Genomic DNA, 17587 nt, shown 5'->3' on the forward strand with positions numbered 1-17587 from the left:
AATGTCCTTTCGGGAAGGAAATCTGCCGTCCTTACCCGGTCTGGCCTACATGTGCCTCCAGACCCACAGCAATGTGGTCGACTCTTAAATGCCCCCTGAAATAGCCGAGCGAGGCACTCAGATGATGGGCTATGAATGCCGGCCTTGCCAGCGATGCCCAATACCCATGAACAAATAACAAAATGTGATTGTTAAACAACATCTCCTGGCACCCGCTGTGCCAGCCTTATGCACCCGGTACTCGGTCAGGTCAAGCCAGGCCAACTTTATTTATCTGTGGTCGCTGACATCACAGACTGTAAACAATTGTCTGCTGACATCATTATCAGTACATTATTATGCTCGGTACATGGCAGGGTTTACCCTCTGTAACCATGCTCGACCATGGGAGGATTGTATGGATTTTAAAGCTCGCGTACAACGCTGGGGTGGTGTGATTTCCACAGGCTGCTGATCAGGCATCGCAACTTCAGAAAGAGACTGGGGCCATTTAACGTGAAGTATCTAAATAGTGGAATGAATTGTTTCATCTTTCTATTGATCCATCTGGTCACACCATACCAGGGCTGTTGTGCCAATACAGGTGAGCAAGTTGTGTGTATGTGTGATGTGATTGAGTGTGTGACTGTATATGTGAGACTGTGTGTGTGAGAGTGTGTGTGTAATGTGATTGAGTATGTGACTGTGTATATGTGAGACTGTGAGTGTGTAGGAGGGTGTGTGAGAGTGTGTGTGTGAGGGTGTGTGAGAGTGTGTGTGTGAGGGTGTGTGAGAGTGTGTGTGTGATGTGATTGAGTATGTGACTGTGTATGTGTGACACTGTGTGGGAGGGTGTGTAAGAGTGTGTGTGGGAGGATGTGTGAGAGTGTGTGTGAGGGTGTGTGAGAGTGTGTGTGAGGGTGTGTGAGAGTGTGTGTGTGATGTGATTGAGTATGTGACTGTGTATGTGTGACACTGTGTAGGAGGGTGTGTAAGAGTGTGTGTGGGAGGGTGTGTGAGAGTGTGTGTGAGGGTGTGTGTGTGGGAGGGTGTTTGAGAGTGTGTGTGAGGGTGTGTGAGAGTGTGTGTGGGAGGGTATGTGAGAGTGTGTGTGTGATGTGATTGAGTATGTGACTGTGTATGTGTGAGACTGTGAGTGTGTAGGAGGGTGTGTGAGTGTGTGTGATGTAATTGAGTTTGTGTGAGTGTATATGTGAGACTGTGTGTTTGAGAGTGTGTGTGATGTGATTGAGTGTGAGACTGTGTGTGTGACACTGTGTGTGGGAGGGTGTGTGAGAGTGTGTGTGTGGGAGGGTGTTTGAGAGTGTGTGTGAGGGTGTGTGAGAGTGTGTGTGTGGGAGGGTGTTTGAGAGTGTGTGTGTGTGTGTGAGGGTGTGTGAGAGTGTGTGTGTGGGAGGGTGTGTGAGAGTGTGTGTGTGATGTGATTGAGTATGTGACTGTGTATATGTGAGACTGTGAGTGTGTAGGAGGGTGTGTGTGATGTAATTGAGTTTGTGTGAGTGTATATGTGAGACTGTGTGTTTGAGAGTGTGTGTGATGTGATTGAGTGTGAGACTGTGTGTGTGACACTGTGTGTGTGGGAGGGTATGTGAGGGTGTGTGAGACTGTGTGTGGGAGGGTATGTGAGAGTGTGTGTGTGATGTGATTGAGTATGCGACTGTGTATGTGTGACACTGTGTGTGAGGGTGTGTAAGAGTGTGTGTGTGAGGGTGTGCGAGAGTGTGTGTGTGAGAGTGTGTGTGTGATGTGATTGAGTATGCGACTGTGTATGTGTGACACTGTGTGTGAGGGTGTGTGAGAGTGTGTGTAAGGGTGTGTGAGAGTGTGTGTGTGAGGGTGTGTGAGAGTGTGTGTGTGATGTGATTGAGTATGTGACTGTATGTGTGACACTGTGTGTGGGAGGGTGTGTAAGAGTGTGTGTGGGAGGGTGTGTGTGTGAGGTGTGTGAGAGTGTGTGTGTAAGTGTGTGTGTGTGTGTGAGGGTGTGTGAGAGTGTGTGTGTGAGGGTGTGTGAGAGTGTGTGTGGGAGGGTGTGTGAGAGTGTGTGTGTGATGTGATTGAGTATGTGACTGTGTATATGTGAGACTGTGAGTGTGTAGGAGGGTGTGTGAGTGTGTGTGATGTAATTGAGTTTGTGTGAGTGTATATGTGAGACTGTGTGTTTGAGAGTGTGTGTGATGTGATTGAGTGTGAGACTGTGTGTGTGACACTGTGTGTGTGGGAGGGTGTGTGAGAGTGTGTGTGTGTGTGAGGGTGTGTGAGAGTGTGTGTGTGAGGGTGTGTGAGACTGTGTGTGGGAGGGTACGTGAGGGTGTGTGTGTGATGTGATTGAGTATGCGACTGTGTATGTGTGACACTGTGTGTGAGGGTGTGTAAGAGTGTGTGTGTGAGGGTGTGTGAGTGTGTGAGGGTGTGTGTGAGGGTGTGTGAGAGTGTGTGTGTGATCTGATTGAGTATGCGACTGTGTATGTGTGACACTGTGTGTGAGGGTGTGTAAGAGTGTGTGTGTGAGGGTGTGTGAGAGTGTGTGTGTGAGGGTGTGTGAGAGTGTGTGTGTGAGGGTGTGTGAGAGTGTGTGTGTGAGGGTGTGTGAGAGTGTGTGTGTGAGGGTGTGTGAGGGTGTGTGTGAGGGTGTGTGAGAGGGTGTGTGAGAGTGTGTGTGTGGGAGGGTGTGTGAGACTGTGTGTGTGGGAGTGTATGTGTAATGTGATTGAGTATGTGACTGTGTATATGTGAGACTGTGAGTGTGTATGAGGGTGTGTGAGTGTGTGTGATGTAATTGAGTTTGTGTGAGTGTATATGTGAGACTGTGTGTTTGAGAGTGTGTGTGATGTGATTGAGTGTGAGACTGTGTGTGTGACACTGTGTGGGAGGGTGTGTGAGAGTGTGTTTGAAAGTGTGTGGGAGGGTGTTTGAGAGTGTGTGTGTGTGTGAGAGTGTGTGTGTGGGAGGGTGTGTGAGAGTGTGTGTGTGATGTGATTGAGTATGTGACTGTGTATATGTGAGACTGTGAGTGTGTAGGAGGGTGTGTGAGTGTGTGTGATGTAATTGAGTTTGTGTGAGTGTATATGTGAGACTGTGTGTTTGAGAGTGTGTGTGATGTGATTTAGTGTGAGACTGTGTGTGTGACACTGTGTGTGTGGGAGGGTGTGTGAGAGTGTGTGTGTGTGAGGGTGTGTGTGTGAGGGTGTGTGAGAGTGTGTGTGAGGGTGTGTGTGAGGGTGTGTGAGAGTGTGTGTGTGGGAGGGTGTTTGAGAGTGTGTGTGAGGGTGTTTGAGAGTGTGTGTGTGCGTGTGAGAGTGTGTGTGTGGGAGGGAGTGTGAGAGTATGTGTGTGGGAGGGTGTGTGAGACTGTGTGTTTGGGAGTGTGTGTGATGTGATTGAGTTTGTGTGAGTGTATATGTGAGACTGTGTGTTTGAGAGTGTGTGTGATGTGATTGCGTGTGAGACTGTGTGTGTGACACTGTGTGTGTGAGACTGTGTGTGAAATGAAAATCGCTTATTGTCACGAGTAGGCTTCAAATGAAGTTACTGTGAAAAGCCCCTAGTCGCCACATTCCGGCGCCTGTTCGGGGAGGCTGTTACGGGAATCGAACCGTGCTGCTGGCTTGCCTTGGTCTGCTTTCAAAGCCAGCGATTAGCCCTGTGAGCTAAACAGCCCCAGTGGGAGGGTATGTGAGAGTGTGTGTGTGATGTGATTGAGTATGCGACTGTGTATGTGTAACACTGTGTGTGAGGGTGTGTAAGAGAGTGTGTGTGAGGGTGTGCGAGAGTGTGTGTGTGAGGGTGTGTGAGAGTGTGTGTGTGATGTGATTGAGTATGCGACTGTGTATGTGTGACACTGTGTGTGAGGGTGTGTGAGAGTGTGTGTAAGGGTGTGTGAGAGTGTGTGTGGGAGGGTGTGTAAGAGTGTGTGTGGGAGGGTGTGTGTGTGAGGTGTGTGAGAGTGTGTGTGTGTGAGGGTGTGTGAGTGTGTGTGGGAGGGTGTGTGAGAGTGTGTGTGTGATGTGATTGAGTATGTGACTGTGTATGTGTGACATTGTGTGTGTGTGTGTGTGTGAGAGTGTGTGTGTGATGTGATTGAGTATGTGACTGTGTATGTGTGACATTGTGTGTGTGGGAGAGTGTGAGAGTGTGTGTGCGATGTGATTAAGCATGTGACTGTATGTGTGACACTGTGTGTGTGGGAGGGTGTGTGAGACTGTGTGTGGGGGAGGGTGTGTGAGAGTGTGTGTGGGAGGGTGTGAGAGTGTGTGTGTGGGAGGGTGTGTGAGAGTGTGTGTGTGGGAGGGTATGTGAGAGTGTGTGTGTGATGTAATTGAGTATGTGACTGTGTATGTGTGACATTGTGTGTGTGTGTGTGTGTGTGAGAGTGTGTGTGTGATGTGATTGAGTATGTGACTGTGTATGTGTGACATTGTGTGTGTGTGGGAGGGTGTGTGAGAGCGTGCTTGTGATGTGATTGAGTATGTGACTGTGTGTGTGACATTGTGTGAGTGTGGGAGTGTGTGTGTGATGTGATTGAGTACGTGACTGTGTATATGTGAGACTGTGTGGGAAGGTGTATATGTGAGACTGTGTGGGAAGGTGTATATGTGAGACTGTGTGGGAAGGTGTATGAGAGCGTGCTTGTGATGTGACTGAATGTGTGACTGTGTGTGTGTGTGAGACTGTGTGTGAGAGAGTGGGAGTTTCATCGATAGTTATTCAACCATAGCGTACTTCACTCTCCAACTGACTAGATGACACTTAGAGTTGAAGTTCAGTTTAAACGTTTATTGCAAGCTACAGCCAGATGGCTTGCTAGTTCCACCCGCAAAGAAAATACAGGTCAATTATACTTCTCCCTGTTATTTGAAGTAATTAACATACACCAATCAAAAGAATACATTTGTTGTCGAATGATGTGTGTCCACTCACAATTAAGAATTAGGATTACATAATGCATTATACACGAGTATAGTTACCAATCATAATCAAGGCGTGTGCATAATATAATGTACCAGGTGCATAGGTGTCTCTTCTTATTAACAAGTACTCAGACAGTTATTAGATTCAGTATACACTGAGCTATCGCCCCCCCCCCCAGACTCCCTTCCATTGTCCTGTGTTCTCTGCTGATCACGTGAGTGGCAGCTGCTTGGTATCAAGCAACTTTATGTGTGCAGTCATCCTTACCTCATCTACAAGTCTTTGGGAGTTTCATCTGTTGCAGTAGCAAAGACCTGAGATTATCTTTCCCTGCAAGCAGGAGCTCATAGGTTTTAGTATAAACCTAGTATGCAAATTGATATCTAAATCCACCATTTTGTACATAAATGTACTTCTTCAATCTCCCTTTATGGCCTTTGGTTCAGCCAAAACAGGCCATTTTAATGTTGAGGTTGCCTCTCTGCCAAACTAAACCAATTCTAACGAGCCTAAATAAGGTGAGACTAATTCTTCATTGTCTGAAGGTGTCCATGATTAATCCGCGATTGGTCCCATTGGTTTCTCGAGGGTTGGGTTTACCCATTGATATAATTTCTCACAGTCTCCTATTTGTGCTAAACCAAATGAACAAAATCAAACCAACTCAGGAATCCCATAGCTGCTGGACGGGCCTTTGAAGGTTTCAATGTCCTGGGGGAACCAGCCCTCTCATCCACGTTTGCTGCCGTTATTTCTGACTGAGGTAAAACAATCTCCCTTGTCCCTTTGTTCAGAATGGGGGAAATGTGCTGTCGATGTTTTGGACAGGTTATTTGAGGATCGCGATCACTTCTCTCAGCGCCGACGTGGAATGAGTTTCTTCATCTTTAACGTAGCACAAAGTCTGTACAAAATACATATCAATATTCAAAAGTGATTGGTCTGCTAAATACAACAGTCATTTGAAGAACTGAAGAATTGCACAGAGCCAATTACAGAACTTAATACTAAATTTACAAACTCAAAAACGGTTTGACTTCCCTCAAACATCCCCAGTTAAACTGCACTAATTCAATGCACAAGCCTAAATATTTTAATACTAGCTTTCCTTAACACAGCGGCAGGCTTACTTCTGAGGGAGGTACATAGTTCATGCCAGTGGTGATTGTTCCAACTTGACGTCGCACATCACTGCCTTCAGGTCGCATGCTTTTGTCCTTCCCTGTTAATTTTGAGGATGTTGTTCAGCCCGAATCATGGGATGAGCTTGTGTCCCAGAATTCAGTGCAGAATCGGATTGAGTTGACATGCTTAGAGTATGTCTGAACCAAACAAAAATAAATCATTCACCATTGGCTTCTCCACCTTAAGTCTTGGGTTTCCTGGGCATTTGATGCCCCACATAATAACTCTACTGCTGTGTGTCTTATTGTGTTTCTTCCTGTAAGTCTGAGCACTAGACTGGCTTCGCCAATGTTATTGTAACTTAAATAACCTCAAACAACCAACGTTCGACCACTTGCTCTGTTATTAAAGTCAATCACTGCTTCCTATGTGGATTAAACGTCATCTCAGCTCACCTTTCAATATGATCATGGCTGATCTGATTGTAACCTTGACCCCCCCACATGGCTGCCTAACCTCCAATATCCTTTCACCCCCTTGATAATCAGTCATCTATCTCACTCTGTCTTAAAAATATTCAAAGATTCTGCTTCCACTGCCTTTTCAGGAAGAGAGTTTCGTAGACTCGCAACTCCCTGAGAGAAATAATTTCTCCCCATCCACCCTCAGGATCTTAAAATTTTCGAATCTTCTGAATTCTAATGGATAAAAACCTAACCTCTCCCACCATTGTTCAGAAGACAACACACCCATTCCTGGTTTTAGTCCAGTAAACCTTCTCTGGACTGTACCAAAAACAGAAAATACTGGACAATCCCAGCAGGTCTGGCAGCATCTGAAGAGAGAGAAGGGAGCTAACGTTTTGGGTCTGGATGACTCTGTCAAAGCTGGAGGGAACTGGAAATGGGGTCAGATTCATACTGTAGTAGGTGGGGGGGGGGGGGGGGTGCTGGCGTGGAGCGGGGGCCAGCGATAGTGGCGATTGACAACGATATCGAGGACAGAAGACAAAAGGAATGTAAATGGGGGTGATTAAGGCTAAGAAGGGTGCTGAGAGTGACACATAAAGAGATTAGAATATGTGAGTGGCTGGACAAAGGTGAGCAGTGTGTCACAGGGCATCTAGGGACAGATGGCCCTTGGTGGGAGGGGTGAGGGAAAAACAGATCCATGGAAGAAATGAAAATAAAAATAAATTGATAGAAATAAAATGGTGGGATGAATGGTGGATGAGGGTTCACAGTTTGAAGCTTGTGTTCTGCTCCCAGTTGACATTATAACTGGACAGGAACATTCCAGAATGAAACTCTGGCTCAAAAGATCACAACGTGGAGGAACATAGTCACAGGATCGCTAATTAGTTTTATCAACAAGAAAATTAAACATTTATTAAACATCAAAAATTGGATGAGTAATCCTTTCCTCCCCCTTATCTTAAATACACATAATTTTAATATTAACACAGATTACAAAATACACCTTAAGCTACAATGGTCGCATGAACACAAAGTCCCTTTAAGCACACAGATTGGCTCTGGTCAAATTCACACACTCTCCTCTGAGCTCAAGTTAGTGTCTGTGGATTTTCCCTCAATATCCCCCCCAGAGTGTTTCCAAACTCCACCCACAGAAAACACGCTTTAACATGTTCTTTCACAGCACTGATTTACATCAATGGTCTGCATTCCAGTCCACGTTTTCCAAATGACTCTTTTAAACAAGGTTTCCACTCCCTTTTTAACAATGTATGAAGTCTTACAACACAAGATTAAAGTCCAACAGGTTTGTTTTGAATCACTAGCCTTCAGAGCACAGGTGATGGAGGAGCTGGGACTGCTCGCCCAGCCCAACACTGGCATCTCCATATAATTGTTACCAGCGAACCCAGTATACAGGATTTCCAGCTCCTCTTTAGGATTTCCTTGTCTTACCTGCTGGAAGAATTATTCAGAATTGCTTTAACTTTCGATCCCCAGACTCTAATAAAATGGCACCAAATTTTTGATTTACCCCTGAAGTCGGCATTCTGCTTTAGCTCTGGTTACTGTAGCTGTCTCTTTCATGCACAATACTTTGTCTCCTTCTCTCTTTGGATTCTCCCCTGAAGAATACCTTTCTCTCTGCTCGCTCAACTTCAGTCTTCTGAAGACATTCTTTCTGACCCAATTCTCTTGCTATCTTGAATGTATCTGGGTTATTGGGGAGTCTGCCTCTTTAAGCGGTTTTACCATACAAGCCTCGCAGTTGCTAAGCAACCATTGCTACTTCTGCCAGCCTCTCTTTATTCTTCATGCTGTAACCTCTATAAGCACAATAGAGATACTATTAGAATTGAAACCAACCTTTCTCCAGCATGAATCTAACCATAGGTTTTACTGTTCCAGGCACAAAAATATGAAATCAAACCCACTTAAAACTATAACTTTTATCTAATGTTTATCAATACAAATATAAATTCCTTAAATCCACCTTTGTTTTCACAACAATTGCTTTCAACACATTTACATCTTTCCTTCAATAAGGAGACCAACACTGTACACAATACTCCAGATGTGGTCTCACCAATGCCCTGTACAACTGAATCATAACCTCCCTACTTTTGTAATCAATTCCCCCCCCACACTAAACAGTAACATTCTATTAACTTTTCTAATTACTTGCTGTGTCTGTACACTACCAGCATTTTGTGATTCATGCACTAGGACACCCAAATCCCTCTGTAACTCAGAGCTCTGCAATCTCTCACCATTTAGATAATAAGCTTCTTTTTTATTCCTCCTGCCAAAATGGATAATTTCACATTTTCCCACATTATACTCCATTTGCCAAAGTTTTGCCCACTCACTGAACCTACCGATGCCCCTTTGTCGCCTCATTATGTCCTCTTTGCAATTTACGTTCCAACCTATCTTTGTGTCTTCTGAAAATTTAGCAACCATCCCTTCAATCCCTCCATCCAAGCCGTGTATATAAATTGTACAGAGTTGAGGCCCGAGCACTGATCCTTGTTGGACATCTTTCATCACTTCCTGCCACCCAGAAAAAGATACATTAAAGCCAACTCTTTGTTTCCTATCAGCTAAACAATCTTCACTCCATTCCAATATGTTACTCCCTGCACCATGAACTTTTATCTTACACAATAAACTTTGAAGTGGCACCTTACCCAAAGTCTTCTAGAAATCTAAGCACAGTACATCCACTGGTTCCCCTTTATCTACAGCACATGTGGTTTGTTACGACACCCTGGGCAAGTGCACGGGAAATTTCAGCCCCACAGGCCCCGGAGTCCCAACATAAGTGAATTAACCAATAAATCGGATATGGGGTGGGATTCTCCGCGCCCCACGCTGGGGGAGGGGGGGGGGAGATTCGCAGGAGGGCCGGGTGAATCACGCCATGCCGCCCCTGGCACCCCCGGTGATTCTCCCACCCCCCCCCCAAAATGGCGTGTCACGTTTTTCGACAGGCTGCTCGGAGAATCGCCGCTCGCCGTGTGAACATCGTGTGGACAGCGCGCGACCGGTGTTTGTGGGGCCTGTGGGGGGCGGAGGGAGGATCGCGCACCACGGGTGTGCTCAGGAGATGTCTGGCCTCCGGGTTTCACCTCAGCGTCGGCTGTTTGGCTCCCGATGGGAGAATTCCGCCCATGGTTTCTCCGATCATGGTCTTTGATTGCCCCAGTGACTTGCTGGTACCAGATTCGTACGTGAACACAACAACTATTTATTTATGACAAAAATAGAGATAAGACATGCAATAATTATAATAGAATAACAGTCAAATTATCTGCTCCTCCCCCCCCCTTTATAGTCCCACCCTCTATCCACAACGCAAACACACAGAGTGAGGAGGAGATAAAAATAAAGAGGATTAATATTAAATGGACGATGCGTGCCCTTGCATCAGATGTGGAGGTCATTGTAGCAGGTTGTCTCCCAAGATGCTGAATGATCAAAGCCACCAATATATGGTTGGAGATGATCTCCTGCCCGTAGCGTTCAGTCACCTCTCCAGCTGTAGGATTCCTTCTGGGGAGTGAGTCACTTTCACTTTTATTAACCTGGGCCTTCACTCAGAAGTTCCAACCCCAGGCCTGTGTCATTCCTATTTGTTTCCAGCTCCATGAGAATGTCCCTCAGCTTTACTGAGGAAAAACAGAGTTCGACCTCTCGAGATTATAAACAACTGCCCTCCCTGATGATGCTGCTGGACTGAACCTGCAGGTCAATCAGACTGTAGAGAGAGAAGGGGTGGGATTCTCCGCCCCCCCCCCCCCCCCCGCCTGGTCGGAGAATCGCCGGGGGGGGGGGGGGGGGCGTGAATCCCGCCCCCGCCTGGTCGGAGAATCGCCGGGGGGAGGGGGGGACGTGAATCCCGCCCCCGCCGGGTCGGAGAATCTCCGGAGGGCAGCGTGAATCCCGCCCCCGCCGGCCGCCCCGTTCTCTGGCACCGGATATTCAGCAGGGGTGGGAATCACACCACGCCGGTCGGCGGGCCCCCCCCCCGCAGCGATTCTCCGGCCCGCGATGGGTCAAAGTCCTGCTGCTTCTATGCCGGCCGGGTCCGGGGTCCTGCGGGGGGTGCGGGGTAATCTGGCCCCGGGGGGTGCCCCCATGGTGGCCTGGCCCACGATCGGGGCCCACTGATCTGCGGTCGGGCCTGTGCCGTGGGGACACTCTTTTCCTGCCCGTCGACCATCAGCCTCCGCCATGGCCGACGCGTAGGTGACCCCCCCCCCGCGCATGCGCGGGGATGACATCAGCAGCCGCTGACGCTCCGGCGCATGCGTGGCATCCGGTCGGCGGAGTCCCTTCAGCCCCGGCTGGCATGGCGCCAAAGGCCTTCCACGCCAGCTGGCAGGGCGCTAACCACTCCGGGGTGGACCTAGCATGGAGGAATCCACACCTTTGGGGCGGCCCGACGCCGGAGTGGTTCACGCCACTCCGTCCCGCTGGGAGCCCCACCCCGCCGGGTAGGGGAGAATCCCGCCCAAGGTCTTTCTTTTGAACTTTTCGACAGACTCCATCAGGTAAGAGATACTGGAACTCCAGCTTCTTGATCAAACTGAAACTAAAAGCACAAACACTGTCTCACCGAGTAAGGAACATTCCAGAGACAAACCGGACGAACAAACATGGTCCATTGATAAGGCTCGGCAATCTCAAACAGTCTATTGGCTGACAGCCAAGTCCATCAAGATGTGTCATCATTGATGTCTGAGCAACAGCGCAGCCTGCTGGAGGTTTTTTTAAAATTAAAGTTGAATTCCATCTTCAAGGCATAGGTGAAATTTTGTACAGGTACAAAAATTATAAAAACCAAAACTAAAGACAATAAAGGGAATAAACAAGGACAAGAGGGTTTAAACCTCCGGGGCGATCATAGAACAGTACAGCACAGAACAGGCCCTTCGGCCCTCGATGTTGTGCTGAGCCATGATCACCCTACTCAAACCCACGTATCCACCCTATTCCCGTAACCCAACAACCTCCCCCTTAACCTTACTTTTATTAGGACACTACGGGCAATTTAGCCTGGCCAATCCACCTAACCCGCACATCTTTGGACTGTGGGAGGAAACCGGAGCACCCGGAGGAAACCCACGCACACACAGGGAGGACGTGCAGACTCCGCACAGACAGTGACCCAGCCGGGAATCGAACCTGGGACCCTGGAGCTGTGAAGCATTTATGCTAACCACCATCTTTACACACTTACACACTTCTTCTAAGAACTCCAATCAATTAGTTTAACACGATTTCCTTCTCATAAAACCATGTTGACTTGACCTGCTGTCTTCTTGGGATTTTCCAAGTGTCCTGCTTATAACCTCTTTAATAATAACTTCTAACATTTTCCCTATGACTGTTGTTCGGCTAACTGGCCTGTATTTTCTACTTTCTGTCTCCCTGCACAAGAAACAGGAGAAATCCAACCTGACCTATCACCGCCCGGTGATCATCAGTAAAGTGATGGAAGAGTCATTAACAGCGCTTTCTCAGCAACAACCTGCTCACGGATGCTCAGTATGGGTTCCGCCAGGGTCACTCAGCTCCTGACCTCATTACAGCCTTGGTTCAAACATGGACAAAAGAGCTGAATGCTGGAGGTGAGGTGGGAGTGACTGCCCTGGACATCAAGGCAGTTCTTGACCTAGTGTGGCATCTAGGAGCCCCGGGCTAAACTGGAGTAGATGGGAATCAGGGGGAAACTCTCCGCTGGTTGGACTCATACCCGGGCACAGAGAATATGGCTGCGGGTGTTTGGAGGCCAATCAACAGGAGGTTCCCTCATGTCCTTCAGGGAAGGAAATTGGCAAACCTTGCCTGGTCTGACCGACACGTAACTCTAGACCCACAGCAATGTGGTAGACTCTTGAAAGCCCTCTCAAAAAGGGCAATTAGGAATGGGCACTAAATGTTGGCCAAGCCAGTAACGGTCATGTACCCCATGAACAAATAAGAAAATAAAACAAAAGAGAAAATGCTGGAAAATCTCAGCAGGTCTGGCAGCATCTGCAGAGATAGAAAAAGAGCTAATGTTTCGAGTCCAATGACTCTTTGTCAAACCTAACAGACAGAGAGAGTGGGAAATGTTTATACTGTGGAGTGAGAATGAAAGATGAGTCATAGCCACAGAAACCCAGGGAAACTGGTGCTAATGGCCACAGATACCAAGGGGAAGGAGTGCTAATGGCAGTCCCCAGACAGGACAATACACATACAGTGCTGAAGGAGGCCAATCAGACTGCATCCACCCACTTAAGCCCTCACTTCCACCCTATCCCCATAACCCAATAGCCTCTCTAAATCTTTTTGAACACTAAGGGCAATTTATCATGGCTAATCCACCCAACCTGCACGTCTTTGGGCTGTGGGAGGAAACCGGAGCACCCGGAGGAAACCCACGCACACACGAGGAGGATGTGCAGACTCCGCACAGACAGTGACCCAGCCGGGAACCGAACCTGGGACCCTGGAGCTGTGAAGCAACTGTGCTAACCACTTGTGCTACTGTGTTGCCCAAACAGATGTGAAACAAAAGATGTGAAAGGCCAAACAACAGAGAACCTAACATCAGAGGCTGAACTGTGACAGATGGAGATGTGGGGGGAGGGGAAGGGTGAAATAAAGAGGAGAACGGGTAAGGAAAGGTGGATAAGATGGAGGGGGGGGGGGGTGTTAAATATATATTAAGAAAGACAAGAAAGAAAGAAATCGTAAGAGACAGTTGAAATGAAATTGGATGAAAACAAATGGGTCAAGGTGGGGCTGATCATCTGAAGTTGTTGAATTCGATGTTCAGGCCGGAAGGCTGTAGCGTGCCTAACCGGAAGATGAAATGTTGTTCCTCCAGTTTGCGTTGAGCTTCACTGGAACATTGCAGCACGCCAAGGACAGACATGCGGGCATGGGAGCAGGTTCTTTTGTTAAAATGGCAAGCAACAGGAAGGTCAGGATCCTGAATGCGCACAGACTGAAGATGCTCAGCAAAGCGATCACCCAGTCTGCGTTTGGTCTCTCCGATATAGAGACCACATTGGGATCAGCGAATGCAGTAGACCAAATTGGAAGAGATGCAAGTGAAACGCTGCTTAACCTGGAATGAGTGTTTTGGGCCTGGAATGTTAAGCATGGAAGAGGTAAAGGGGCAGGTGTTACACCTTCTGCGATTGCATGGGAAGGTGCCATGGGTGATGGGAGAAGTACTGGGTATGGTGGAGGAGTGGACTAGATTAACTCGGAGGGAACGGTCTCTGCGGAATGCTGACAGAGGGAGTGAAGGGAAGATGTGTTTGGTGGTGACATCACGCTGGAGTTGGAGAAAATGGCGGAGGATTATGCTTTGCATACGGAGGCTGGTGGGATGAAATGTGAGAACGAGGGGAACTCTATCCTTGTTCTGGGAGGGAGTGGAGGGGGTGAGGGTAGTGGCGCGGGAGAAGGACCGCACCCTGTTGAAGGCCCACTCCACAACTGTAGGTGGGAAATCACGGTCGAGGGAGAAGGAACACATTTTCGAAGCACCATTTTGGAAAGTGGCATCATCGGAACAAATGCGACGGAGGCGAAGGAGTTGAGAGAAAGGGATGGAGTCCTTACAGGGTGTAGGGTGTGAAGAGCTGTAGGCCAGATAGCTGTGGGAGTCAGTGGGCTTGTAGTGGATATTAGTGGATAGTCTATTGCCGGAAATGGAGACAGAAAGATCAAGGAAGGGAAGGGAAGTGTCTGACATGGACCAGATGGAGGGGTGGAAACTGGAAGTGAAGTTGGTGAATTTTTCCAGGTCCGAGTGAGAGCATGAAGCGGCACCAAAATAGTCATCAATGTATCGGTAAAGGAATTGTGGCAGGGGGCCCGGATAGGCCTGGAACAAGGAATGTTCCACATACCCCATAAAAAGGCAAGCGTAGCTGGGACCCATGCGGGTACCCATTGCTACACATTTCATTTGGAGAAAGTGAGATGAGTTAAAGGAGAAGTTGTTGAGAGATAGAATGAGTTCAGCCAGGCGGAGGAGAGTGTTGGTGGATGGGAATTGTCCGGGTCTCTTTTCGAGAAAGAGGCGAAGGGCACTCAGGCCATCCTGGTGTGGGATGGAGGTGTAGAGAGATTGCTCATCCATGGTGAATAGAATGCGGTTAGGGCCCACGAACTGGAAGCTGTCAATATGACGCAGGGCATCAGAGGAATCCTGGATGTAGGTGGGGAGGGAATGGACCAGAGGAGTGAGGATGGAGTCGAGGTAAGAGGAAATAAGTTCGGTGGGGCAGGAGCACGCTGACACAATGGGCCTGCCGGGACAGTCCTTTTTGTGGATTTTGGGAAATAGGCTGTCCGGGGTTGGGAGACTATGAGGTTGGAAGCCGTAGGAAAAAGGCATCCAGAGGAAATGAGGACAGTAACTGTGTTGGATATAATGGTTTGATGTTCAGTGGTCTGGTCATGGTCCAGGGGGAGGTAAGAGGAAGTATCGAAGAGTTGGCGCTCAGCCTCTGCGAGGTAGAGGTCAAAATAAAGAAAATAAAATCTCGGTTCCAGGGCATCACTGCAGGAGTTCCTCAAGAAACTAGGCCCAACCATCTTCAACTGCTTCATCAATGACACTCCTTCCACCATAAGGTCAGAAGTATGGGTGTTCGCTGATGATAGCACAATGTTCAGCACCATTCATGACTTCTCAGATAGCCAAGCTTGGGCTGACAAGTGGTAAGTTACATTTGCGCCGCACAAGTGCCAGGCAATGACAATCCCCTACAAGAGAGGAGCTAACCATTGCCACTTGACATTCAATAACATGACCATCTCTGGATCGCTGATTATTAACATCCTGGGGGTTACCATTGAACTGGACTAGCCGTATAAATACCATGGCTATTAGGAATTAGATTAGGAATATTGCGGCGAGTAACTCACCTCCTGACCTCCCAAAGCCTGTCCACCATCTACAAGGCACAAGTCAGGAGTGTGATGGAATACTCCCCACTTGCCTGGATGAGTGCAGCTCCAACAATACTCAAGAAGCTCGACACCATCCAGGGTAAAGCAGCCCCGCTTGATTGCTCCCTCTTCCACAAACATTCCAACCCTCCATCACTGATGGACAGTGGCAGCCTTGTGTAACATCCACAAGATGTACTGCAGGAACTCACCAAGGTTCCTTAGACAGCACCTTCCTAACCCACGGCCACTATCATCTAGAAGGACAAGAGCAGCAGATACCTGGGAACCCCACCACCTGGAGGTTCCCCTCCAAGTCACTCACCACCCTGACTTAGAAATATATCGCTGTTCCTTCATTGTCGTTGGGTCAAAATCCTGGAACACCCTCTCTAACAGCATGGTGGATGTACCTACACTTCAAGGACTGCAGTGATTCAAGAACACAGCCCACCATCGCCTTCTGAAGGGCAACTAGGGATGGGCAATAAATACTGGCCTAACCAGCAAAGCCCACATCCCGTAAATGACTTTAAAATTGTTTGTGTGTTGTATGTCTGTGTGTGTTGTATATCTATGTGTATGTGTTGTATGTCTGTGTGTTGTATGTGTGTTGTATGTCTGTGTGTATGTGTTGTATGTCTGTGTGTGTGTTGTATGACTGTGTGTTGTATGTCTGTGTGTGTTGTGTGTCTGTATGTTGTATGTCTGTGTGTATGTCAGTGTGTCTGTCTGTTGTATGTCTGTGTGTGTGTGTGAATGAGTGCAAGTGCATTTGTGCAAATGTGACATTAAGTGTGTATATTAATGTATATGTACTCGTGTATCATTGGTCGCCCCAGATCAACTGAGGCCCTCAGTTGTCCAATTAATAGCCATCAATGTTATCTTGTTGCTGTTGATATTCTATCAGTGACAGGAGGGGTGGGGGAGCATTACCATGTGGACAGGACACTCAGTAATCCAGGAGACACGAAGATAAAGGTTAAACCAAATTTATCTTAACTGAAAAGTAAAGCCACACCCTTGACATACAAAACTCGTGTCCCAGTCCAGGACTAACAGGAACTCCCAGTCCGGCTCCGGGTCTGGAACCATATTTAAAATGCTCAATAACGATTCCCAGCTGGAAGGGCCCTCGGCGGTTACCACGGGAACTCATACTCCACGTGCCCCAGAGGGAGATCGATGAGTGATCCCTTGTGATTCTCGTGTCGGTTATCACATCCACTCCTGTGGTGATATAACCACTGTAGTTATGTGTACTTGCAGTAGGGGGATGTATGCCTGTACCTGTAATACAGGTTCCTCCGGTAAGCCCCTGCCGGATAGCTCCGCCCACAGGGAGCTTGTGTATAAATATGCGTGTGAGTCACTCAGACCCTAGTCTACAGTTGCAGATGGAGGAATAGCATTGCACAGCAATAAAGCCTCTATTGTACTTGTCTCTTGTCTTTGAGCATAATTGTTAGCGCCGCAACTCCACCCCCCCCCCCCCCCCCGCCAAGTCCAGATCCTCCCCCTCGCACCCCCGGCCATGAAGCCCCTTCGCCACCTCACAATTGGCTTTAAGTCCATCGTCAATGGAGTCGGATCTGGGGGCGTAAAGTAAATGTGGGGTCATCGCTTCCTCACTGAGCGTCGAAGGACCACTGATGGGGGTTCTAGTCCACCGTTGACTCCCGGCTGTGGATCTATCACCTCAGTTTCCATGTCGGACCCTGAGTGTCCATCCTCCTGTGGATGATGCTTGGGCGTACCATGGGCTGAGCCCCCTACCCGGTGGTAGGTTCCAGGGATGTTGAGGGCATCACCCTGTCTGGAGGAGTCTCTGCAGTCGAGGGTTCCCGACACTGAAGATGGTCCACATGCTTTTTCATGGTCCTCTCCCTGGTCTTGACCTTATATGACACGGACTCAGTCTTCCCAGCTGCCACTCCCAGGGACCTGGCATGATGGGCCCTGTTTCACCAAACTTTCATCGTTGGAAACAAGTCCGTGCCACCAGACACAGCTCCTGGTGAACATCTTCACCTTCGAGACTCCAGTGTGAACACTGTGTAGTTCCTTTAATACCGGGTGCTGGCAGCGTGGTGGCGCAGTGGTTA

The 17587-nt window shown here is 48.2% G+C and overlaps 1 protein-coding gene and 1 long non-coding RNA gene across 2 annotated transcripts in view; one reads left to right on the forward strand and one right to left on the reverse strand.

Moving 5' to 3' along the window:
* Nucleotides 1–363: 363 nt before the first annotated feature.
* The window catches only part of LOC119976688 (butyrophilin-like protein 2), a 37625-nt gene continuing 20401 nt past the window's right edge, over nucleotides 364–17587 (forward strand). The window contains exon 1 of the mRNA XM_038817390.1: nucleotides 364–583. Coding sequence (XP_038673318.1) covers nucleotides 517–583 — 67 coding nt within the window. The 5' untranslated portion in view covers nucleotides 364–516. The remainder of the gene's footprint in view (nucleotides 584–17587) is intronic.
* Nucleotides 4756–17587, reverse strand: part of LOC119976701 — a 47003-nt gene continuing 34171 nt past the window's right edge. The window contains exon 2 of the long non-coding RNA XR_005462965.1: nucleotides 4756–5815. This is a non-coding gene — a long non-coding RNA (uncharacterized LOC119976701). The remainder of the gene's footprint in view (nucleotides 5816–17587) is intronic.

Source organism: Scyliorhinus canicula, chromosome 1 (assembly GCF_902713615.1).
Source record: "Scyliorhinus canicula chromosome 1, sScyCan1.1, whole genome shotgun sequence".
Lineage (NCBI taxonomy): Eukaryota > Metazoa > Chordata > Chondrichthyes > Carcharhiniformes > Scyliorhinidae > Scyliorhinus > Scyliorhinus canicula.